This window comes from Rhinoraja longicauda, chromosome 21 (assembly GCF_053455715.1).
Source record: "Rhinoraja longicauda isolate Sanriku21f chromosome 21, sRhiLon1.1, whole genome shotgun sequence".
Lineage (NCBI taxonomy): Eukaryota > Metazoa > Chordata > Chondrichthyes > Rajiformes > Arhynchobatidae > Rhinoraja > Rhinoraja longicauda.
Window position 1 is genome coordinate 10,296,353 of NC_135973.1, and position 10,732 is coordinate 10,307,084.

General features: G+C 45.0%; 1 protein-coding gene across 1 annotated transcript; it reads left to right on the forward strand.

Moving 5' to 3' along the window:
* The first annotated feature begins 9,106 nt into the window (after positions 1–9,106).
* Positions 9,107–10,307, forward strand: LOC144603911 (hemoglobin subunit alpha-like). The gene is made up of 3 exons (XM_078417722.1): positions 9,107–9,260; positions 9,522–9,729; positions 9,971–10,307. Exons 1-3 carry the CDS (start codon positions 9,166–9,168, stop codon positions 10,094–10,096), a joined length of 429 nt encoding a protein of 142 aa, XP_078273848.1. The 5' UTR covers positions 9,107–9,165; the 3' UTR covers positions 10,097–10,307.
* The last annotated feature ends 425 nt before the right edge of the window (positions 10,308–10,732 follow it).

The following is a 10,732-nucleotide window of genomic DNA, read 5'->3' on the forward strand; positions in this document are numbered from 1 at the left end:
ACGGGAAATGCTGGAGTAACTCAGCGGGTCAGGCAGCATCTCTGGAGAGAAGGAATGGGTGACGTTTCGGGTCGAGACCCTTCTTCAGAGATGGTCCAACTCAGAGATAGTCCAAGGGCAGGGTGGAGGTTAGTGGTAGAGTTAAAGAAAGTTAATGAGCGGGTGCATGGGTGCATGGGTGCATGGGTGCATGGGTGCATGGGTGCATGGGTGCAGCCCCAGTGCTGTCGTCAATGTAGCGGAGAAAGAGTTGGGAGGTGGTGCCAATGTACATTTGGAACAAGAACTGTTCAATGTAACCGACAAAAAGGCAGGCATGGCTGGGGCCCATGGGGGTGCCCACGGCTACGCTTTTAACGTGGAGAAAGTGAGAGGAGTCCAAAAGAGAAGTTGTTGAGGGTGAGGACAAGTTGTGCTAGTCTGAGGAGATTGTTAGTGGAGGCAGGATCTCTGTTGAAGGAAGAACCACGGGGTCTCGAGACCTTCTGGGAGGGGATGAAGGTGTAAAGGAACTGGACGGCCATGTGTGTTAAAGATCTGGCCGGGGGAGGTATCTGACAGTGGTATCTGTGAAGGGAGTGGACAGGTGGCGTTTCAAGTCTGCCCCCCCCCCCCCCCCCCCCTCTTCAGACCAACTGGTTCTCGTTGAGTTTAAGGTTATTTTCCATTTTGCGTCATTCCTTGCTGCATGGATACAATTTGTGAGGTTACCTGCATGATGCGTTATATTTGCAAAATATTTGTTAATGTTTCAGCATTTAAAATGTAATGGGGCAAATAAAATGGCACCGTCGCACTCTGTGAACTCAGTGACCCAGCCAGACTTCACTGCTGCATCCACTGGATAAGCGTAGTCCGGCCTATCTCTTGCTACTTGCATCTTGAATCATGTACTCACCCACACCTTAAATTACTTAGAAATGAACTCGTTAATATTTCATAAAGATAAACAATTGTGCCTGTAGGAAAGATGCTGGAACTAAAAGGGCATATTTACAGACCATTCTTTTCCAATATATAACGTTTGCTTTTCGGGCATGTTTAACATAAAACTTTAATAGTTTTATCTTACAATCACCGAATTGGCTTATATGCCTTATGGGGAAGGGTTGAGCAGAATGTGCTTATACTCTCTGAAGTTGAGAAGCAGGAGAGGTAAACGTGAAAATGTTTCAGGGCGTTGTCCCCTGCAGGAAGCTTCAGAAATAGCACTAAGCAGTTTTAGCGAGTAACACTGAGATGAACTCTAATGTCTTCTCTTGTTCGTTTGTGAATCTCACGTTCACAAGTTATCGGAGTAGAATTTAGTCCATTGGGCCCATCAAGTCCACTCCGCCACTCAGTCATGGCTGATCTCTGCTGCCCAATCCCATTTTCCTGCCTTCTCCCCATAACCCTTGACACCCGTTCTAAGCAAGAATTTGTCTATCCCTGCCTTAAAAATGTCCACTGACTCGGCCTCCACAGATTAACTACTGTAAATAGTCGTCACCATTAGTAGTGACTTTACTGTAAATCTGTAGAATAATCTACCTCAGAGAACTGCGGATGTTGATTTACACCCATTCCTTCTCTCCAGAGATCCTGCCCGACCCGTTGAGTTAATCCAGCATTTTAAAAGAGCTAGATAGAGCTCTTAAGGATAGCGGAGTCAGGGGTTATGGGGAGAAGGCAGGAACTGGGTACTGATTAAGAATGATCACATTGAATGGTGGTGCTGGCTCGAAGGGTCGAATGGCCTACTCCTGCACCTATTGTCTACTGTCTATTGTCTATTGTCTAAAACATAGAAACATAGAAACATAGAAAATAGGTGCAGGAGGAGACCATTTGGCCCTTCGAGCCAACACCGCAATTCAGTGTGATCATGGCTGATCATCTACAATCAGTAACCTGTGAAGTAGCCTTCTCCCCATATCCCTTGATGCCACTAGCCCCTAAAGCTCTATCTAACTCTCTGTTAAATTCATCCAGTGATTTGGCCTCCACTGCCGTCTGCAGCAGAGAATTCCACAAATTCACAACTCTCTTGAGTGGAAAGGTTTCTTCTCGCCTCAGTTTTAAATGGCCTCCTTTTTATTCTTAGACTGTGTCCCCTGGTTCTGGACTCCCCCCAACATTGGGAACATTTTTCCTGCATCTAGCTTGTCTAGTCCTTTTATGATTTTATACGTCTCCGTAAGATCCCCTCTCATCCTTCTAAACTCCAGTGAATACAAGCCTAGTCTTTCCAATCTTTCCTCATACGACAGCCTCTCTTCAGTGTGTCGGTCTTCAGTGTAAATCAGCAATCGCAGTCCCTTCCTCCGCAGATGTAGAGTACATGTTGACTATTCCCAATTTAGAACTAGACAGCGTATGAACAGGCCCTTCAGCCCGCAATTTATGTGCCGACCATTATGTTGATCCAAACTAATCCCATCTGTCTGCAAATTATCAATATGTCTCCATTGACATCTGCCTGTTCATGTGCCTATCTATAAAGGTCTCTTAAACATTGCTGTGGTACTGCTTTCAGCACCCCCCCCCCCCCCCCCCCCTCCCTCCCTCCCGGTAACACATCCCTGGCACTCTGTGTCAAAAATAAACTAGCCTCATGAATCCCCTTTAATCTTTACCTCTCTCACTTTACAGCGATGCCTTCAGGCATTCCCACCCTGGTGGAAAGAAAACCTGACTATCTACCCTCCCGATTCCTCTCATGATTTTATACACTTCTATCAGGTGGCCTCTCCATTCCTGACTTATTCGCTCTGAGCCAGGCAACCTAGGCAAACCTCTTCCGGTGCGGAAGAGTTTAATCAAACACAAGGCTCCACATTTTTCCTGGAATAAAGCAATTAGGACAGCACACAGCTACTCCAAAGTTCTACACAGTTGCAACACGACTCCCCGATGTGCAAGATACATCTTCTGGATGCGCTGGGACGCATCCTCAGTGATGTAACCTGGGGTCATGGGGCGTTTGGGGTCTCACAACATCAGACACCCTCGCCCAGGCCACCCAGCCGGGGTCCCAGCAGCAACCGCCCACGGATCAGCCCTCTTAATCCAAAGCCACCAAGTGGCTTTCTCTGCGGCTTCGCTTGCGGATTGAATGGCCCTCTTCTTTGCCAGCCCCGTAATGCCAATCCCAACTCTTATACTCAAACACCCCGACTAATGAAATCAAGGCTTTCTCCATCGCTGCTCCCACCCTATGGAACTCACTACCCCAAACCGTCAGAGACTCCTCCTCACTCACCACATTCAAAACATCACTGAAGTCTCACCTGTTCAGCACTGCCTTCAACCACTGACCGTCACCTGACCTTCTGTCTCCTTTTTCTGTTCGTTTACTTATTTATCTATTTATTTACTTCTCTATGTTCTAGTAATCCCTGTAAAGCGTCTTTGAGTGTTTGAAAAGCGCTATATAAATGTAATGCTTTATTATTATTATTATTAAGTATGCCTTATGCCTTCTTTATCATGGTATCCACTGTGTTGCCATTTCCAGCGCCCCATGGACTTGCATCTCAATATTTCTCTGTACACCGGTGCTGCTGAGTGTCCTATCATTTACTGTGCACTTTTCTCTTGCACTTGACCTTCCAAAGTGCAACACCTCACACCTGTCCAGATTAAACTCCATCCGCCATTTCTCCGTAGATATTGCCAAGTGGTCTATATTCTGCGGAATCCTTTGACAACCTTCCTCACTGTCCACAACTCATCAATTATTGGGTCATCCGAAAATGTTCTCGTCAGCCCACCTACATTTTCATCCAAAGTATTTATATATATCGCAAAGAAGAGAGAAGTCCCCGCTCTGATCTCTGTAGAACCCATCATAGACTTCCAACTAAGTCATAGATAGGCATAAAATGCTGGAGTAACTCAGCGGGACAGGCAGCAATAGACAATAGACAAGAGGTGCAGGAGGAGGCCATTCGGCCCTTCGAGCCAGCACCGCCATTCAATGTGATCATGGCTGATCATTCTCAATCAGTACCCCATTCCTGCCTTCTCCCCATACCCACTGACTCCGCTATCCTTAAGAGCTCTATCTAGCTCTCTCTTGAATGCATTCAGAGAATTGGCCTCCACTGCCTTCTGAGGCAGAGAATTCCACAGATTCACAACTCTCTGACTGAAAAAGGTTTTCCTCATCTCAGTTCTAAATGGCCTACTCCTAAATGGCCACATTCTTAAACTGTGGCCCCTTGTTCTGGACTCCCCCAACATTGGGAACATGTTTCCTGCCTCTAACGTGTCCAACCCCTTAATAATCTTATACGTTTAGATAAGATCTCCTCTCATCCTTCTAAATTCCAGTGTATACAAGCCTTGAGAGAGGCTTGCAAGAGAGAAGGATTGGATGACGTTTCAGGTCAAGACCCTTCTTCAGACTGATGTCAGGGGAGAGGGAGGTCGCTCCAACGAAGTCATAGACTTTCAACTAATACCCTCTGTCTTCTCTGGCAAGCTAATTTTGATTCCAATCTACCGAGTCTCCTTTGATCCAATGTGCCTTAATCTTCTGGATCAGTGACCACAAGGAAGCTTGTCGAAAGCTTTTCAAAAGTCGACGTAAATACCATTCATTGCCCTGCCTTTATCAATCATTTTCATCACCTCCTCAAAAAATGCATTCATGTTTACAAGACATGACCTTCCCCGGCTGACTATCCCTAACAGCCTCGACCGCGGGTGAACAAAGAGGAAGGTGATTGGACTTTATTACCTTCCAGTAATTATAGACCAGTTAGTCTGACATCAGTGGTGGGGAAGATGCTGGAGTCAATTATAAAAGACGAAATTGCTGAGCATTTGGATAGCAGTAACAGGATCATTCCGAGTCAGCATGGATTTACGAAGGGGAAATCATGCTTGACAAATCTACTGGGATTTTTTGAGGATGTAACTAGGAAAATTGACAGGGGAGAGTCAGTGGATGTGGTGTACCTCGACTTTCAGAAAGCCTTCGACAAGGTCCCACATAGGAGATTAATGGGCAAAATTAGAGCACATGGTATTGGGGGTAGGGTACTGACATGGATAGAAAATTGGTTGACAGACAGAAAGCAAAGAGTGGGGATAAATGGGTCCCTTTCGGAATGGCAGGCAGTGACCAGTGGGGTACCGCAAGGTTCGGTGCTGGGACCCCAGCTATTTATGATATACATTAATGCCTTAGATGAAGGGATTAAAAGTACCATTAGCAAATTTGCAGATGATACTAAGCTGGGGGGTAGTGTGAATTGTGAGGAAGATGCAATAAGGCTGCAGGGTGACTTGGACAGGTTGTGTGAGTGGGCGGATACATGGCAGATGCAGTTTAATGTAGATAAGTGTGAGGTTATTCACTTTGGAAGTAAGAATAGAAAGGCAGATTATTATCTGAATGGTGTCAAGTTAGGAAGAGGGGATGTTCAACGAGATCTGGGTGTCCTAGTGCATCAGTCACTGAAACGAAGCATGCAGGTACAGCAGGCAGTGAAGAAAGTCAATGGAATGTTGGCCTTCATAACAAGAGGAGTTGAGTATAGGAGCAAAGAGGTTCTTCTACAGTTGTACCGGGCCCTGGTGAGACCGCACCTGGAGTACTGTGTGCAGTTTTGGTCTCCAAATTTGAGGAAGGATATTCTTGCTATTGAGGGCGTGCAGCGTAGGTTCACTAGGTTAATTCCCGGAATGGCGGGACTGTCGTATGTTGAAAGGCTGGAGCAATTAGGCTTGTATACACTGGAATTTAGAAGGATGAGGGGGGATCTTATTGAAACATATAAGATAATTAGGGGATTGGACACAGTAGAGGCAGGAAACATGTTCCCAATGTTGGGGGAGTCCAGAACAAGGAGCCACAGTTTAAGAATAAGGGGTAGGCCATTTAGAACGGAGATGAGGAAGAACTTTTTCAGTCAGAGAGTGGTGAAGGTGTGGAATTCTCTGCCTCAGAAGGCAGTGGAGGCCAGTTCGTTGGATGCTTTCAAGAGAGAGCTGGATAGAGCTCTTAAGGATAGCGGAGTGAGGGGGTATGGGGAGAAGGCAGGAACGGGGTACTGATTGAGAGTGATCAGCCATGATCGCATTGAATGGCGGTGCTGGCTCGAAGGGCTGAATGGCCTACTCCTGCACCTATTGTCTATTGTCTATTGTCTATCACAGTGAGGAATGTTGAATCCGCTGTTGTGGAAGTTTATGTTAAATTTTATTTCATGTGGCTGAGTGTCTTGTTGCTTTTCACTTAGTTTGGCTGCATGGTAACTCAAATTTCACTGTACCTTAATTGGTACATGTGACCATCAATTGATCTGGAAATCTTGAAATCTTGAATGAGTAGATCCTATTGCTAAGAATCTTCTCCAGTCGTTTCCCTACTGCTGAGGCAAGACTTGCTGGCATCAAGGCTGGGATGGACATATCTAGATTGCATTGTAATTAAGGGCATCGTAGATCAAGCAGGGAAGTGGAGTTGAGGTCGTACATCAGATCAACCATGTCTTTAACTGAATGAAGAAGCAGCTTCAAGGAACTGAAAGTTGTACAGGGCCCTAGTGAGACCACACCTGGAGTACTGTGTGCAGTTTTGGTCTTCAAATTTAAGGAAGGACATTTTTACTATTGAGGGAGTGCAGCGTAAGTTCACGAGGTTAATTCCCGGAATGGCGGGACTGTCGTATGTTGAAAGACTGGTGCGACTGGGCTTGTATATTCAGGTTTGTAGGTTAATTGGCTGGGTAAATGTAAAAATTGTCCCTAGTGGGTGTAGGATAGTGTTAATGTACGGGGATCGCTGGGCGGCACGGACTTGGTGGGCCGAAAAGGCCTGTTTCCGGCTGTATATATATGATATGATATGATATGAAGTTAGAAGGATGAGAGGGGATCTTATTGAAACATATAAGATTATTAAGGGATTGGACACGCTAGAGGCAGGAAACATGTTCTCGATGTTGCGGGAGTCCCGAACCAGGGGCCCCAGTTTAAGAATAAGGGGTAGGCCATTTAGAACGGAGACGAGGAAACACTTTTTCACTCAGAGAGTTGTGAAGTTGTGGAATTTCTGCCTCAGAAGGCAGTGGAAGCCAATTCCCTGGATGCTTTCAAGAGAGAGTTAGATAGAGCTCTTAATGATAGTGGAGTCAAGGGATATGGGGAGAAGGCAGGAACGGGGTACTGATTGTGGATGATCAGCCATGATCACGATGAATGGTGGTGCTGGCTCGAAGGGCTGAATGGCCTACTCCTGCACCTATTGTCTATTGTCTATTGTCTATTGAGAAACATACGTCCACTATTTTGGTTGATGTATTAATTTCAGGCCAAGAAGAAAGTTGATTTTAATTAAATGTGTAAAGAAATGTTTGAAAATAGATTTCTTCAAATAGTTAGTTGTGAATATTTCACAGCAGCATCTAAAGCACTTCAGGCCCCATTTGAAAACTGACTAAACAACGTTAGCACCTTTGTGACATAGAGTTGTACAGCCGGATGGACAAGTTGGGCCAAGGGCCTTTTTCCACACTGTATAGCTGTATGAAACCTGGAAAAAACCCACACAGTCACAGGGAGAACATACAAACTCTGTACAGACAGCACCCATAGTCAGGATCTAACCCTGGTCAATGGCACTGTAAGGCGGTAACTCTACCACCGTGCCACCTGATTGATTGATAGCCCTTCCTCCTTTGATATATTACATTCAGTCTGAATGTATTACAATATATTACATTCAGTCTGAAGAAGGGTCTCGACCCGAAACGTCACCCATTCCCTCTCTCCTAGATGCTGCCTGACCTGCTGAGTTACTCCAGCATTTTGTGATGCCTTCGATATATTCCATGACATCACTATTCATTTCCCTAAATTCCTTATCTTCCAAACATTCTCTTTGGTAAATAAAGTCGGGAACGGTTCATTCACCACCTTGCCCAGAGTTGCTGGGCCTGTTTCTGCACAGTATCTCTGGAGTCTGAAGTAAAGTCTAAAAGGACAGCCTTTGTTGACATCTGAAATGTTACAGGTCGGAAGACATCTTTGGTATGGTCGATTTTGAAAATGTTTGCCCAGGCAGTTGTTCAACGTGTACACAATTTGTTTGCCTCCATTTTGAGGGCTAAGCATCTGAGAAACAGAAAGACCAAACCTGACAAGGTTGAATTTAAATGGTTGAACGCCCAGGTCATGTCTGGCCCAATTTAGCAACAAAATGGGTTAAACTGGATTCTATTAGACTAAATATGGAGGAAGGAACTGAAGATACTGGTTTACTTCGAAGGCAGACACAAAATGCTGGAGTAACTCAGAGGGACAGGCAGCATCTCTGGAGAGAAGAAGGAATGGGTGACGTTTTGGGTGGCGACTGAAGAAGGGTTTCGACCTGAAACATCACCCATTCCTTCTCTCCAGAGATGCTGCCGGCCCTGCTGAGTTTCTCTGGCGTTTTGTCACCTGAACAGGTGACGTTTTATGCTGACACCCCCCCCCCATCAGACCCTTGACAGATTAGCGTTATTTCCGAAAACTTATCGATTAAAGTAGTAAAATATTGTATATTTACTAACAATTTATATGCCAATAAATTAAACTGTTTTCAGACAACTAATCAGTCCTCTCTTCAACTAGAGAGCGTGGCTGACATCCCATGTACCTCATTGAAAACCTTTGAGCTATCTTTATTGGACTTTATCTTGCACTAAATGTTGTACCCTGTATCCTTTATCTCTGTACACTCTGCTCGGCTTGATTGGATTCACGTTTACTCTGTTCTTTGACTGGATATCATGCAAATAAAAGCTTTCCCTCTGTGCACTTGACAATAATAAACGAAACAAAACTACACTAAGTGGCATATTTAGGTCCATTTACCGGTAACATATGACGATACCGTAAACCTTTGCCAAAGTGTTTCAAATTGAAGTGTGTGGGCGGAGCCTTGTGCAGCGGGATATCTTTGCTAACAGCTGTGAGTGAAGCAGGTGGTTGTCTCTCTCTCGGTGTCGCCCCTCATCACTACGTTTGAGCTCATCCAATAGACCGTGAGTGCGTCCCCACCACCAATGGGGAGGTGAGGGGAGGGGAGAGGCGGCTCGGCTCGGATGGCAATAAATACAGGGCGCGTCGAGCAGGAGCTATCTTGCAAGCACCGAGAGATCGGCAAAAGCGAAAAACTCAGCAACAATGGTCCTCTCAGACGCCGACAAACAAGAAATCCACCATGTGGCCGATCTCGTAAAGCCACACGCTGAAGCTGTGGGTGCTGATGCCTTAGCCAGGTAATGTTCTGAAACATTCAGGATATTGACTGTTCTTTCATCGATTAATTGTGATTGTCAACATTTTTCTTGCATTTCTCAAGAACAGCGATACAATTATTAATACAGTGTGCAATAGCTCCACTCTCTGAATGGAGTTGAAGTTTTTCCAAACTAATGTAATTGCCGGTCTGGAAGTAATGGAGTGTAATCCGAGGATAGATTTATTGTACCCTGCGTCTGCAAATTACTTCTCTGCCTTTTTTCCCATGTTCCTTGAAGGCTGTTTGAGCTCCATCCTCAAACCAAGACCTACTTCCCGGGTTTCAGCGGCTACCATGCCACCGATGCCCCGGTCAAAGCTCATGGCGCCAAGGTGATAAATGCCGTGCTGAAGGCGGCTGAATACTTGGACAACCTGCCCAAACACCTGGAGAAGCTGGCCACTAAACATGGTCATGAACTGCTTGTGGATCCCCACAACTTTGTGGTAGGTAACCCTTTCATATCCTCACCGTGTCACACACCCTGACGTTAGAGTCGGACAAACAACAATGCATGTTCAAGTTCATTTACGTGAACTTTCCGTAGTCTGAACGTGTTTAGGCTGGGGATATTTTGGCCCGTGCATCGCACATAAAAGATCCTCAAAGTGCAAGCGAGCAAAAAAAAAAAAGATGCGTTGAGAATATATTAGCACCACCTCACGATGTCCTGTTTTATTTTCACAGCTGTTTTCTGACATCATTGTGGTCACCCTGGCCACTCGTCTGCCCACGTTCAGCCCTGCAGCTCACCGTGCCATCGACAAGTTCCTTCAGGAACTTGCACGCCAATTGAGCTCCAAGTACCGGTGAAGATGCAGTCAAACAACTATTGTGGAAGACAGCAAGATCATCATTCCAATCCGCACCTGCCTGTTTTCTCAAAATGCCGACTAATAAAAATCATTATTCCTTTAAATGCAAATATTTTCCCACTCTGTAATCTGCTTCACAATGTGCCATTCATTGATTTTTGGCATAATTGGTAAACTGAATGCTCAATAAACATTAATTTTCAATCATGCTTTATCGTTTGCCGAGGCTGATTTATTAAACATGCACAATTTCAGAATACAAATGACATTAGGTTTGTCAGACTGGTCCGTGGCAAGATCACGTAGAACACCACAGGGTCCTCTTACCTCTATCACGAGATAAGAAGAAAAAGGATGGAGAACCTGGTACATAGAAAAACTCAGCTGCCGTAAATCCCTATTAACATGGTGGTTACTTCTCCCTTTGTCCATGAATCAGACTCACTGTAAATCTTCCTAAAAAGCAAAAATTCTGAATGAAGGCATCAAAATCTCTTCAGGTTGCTTTTACACATTCAACAAAATAACAAGACTTATAACTCAAATCAAGCTTCGCGCGTTAAATATTAGGAGAAGGATTTCCAAAACTGAGCTATCAAGGCAGCTTTAAAACCCCGGTCACTCTTAAAATATG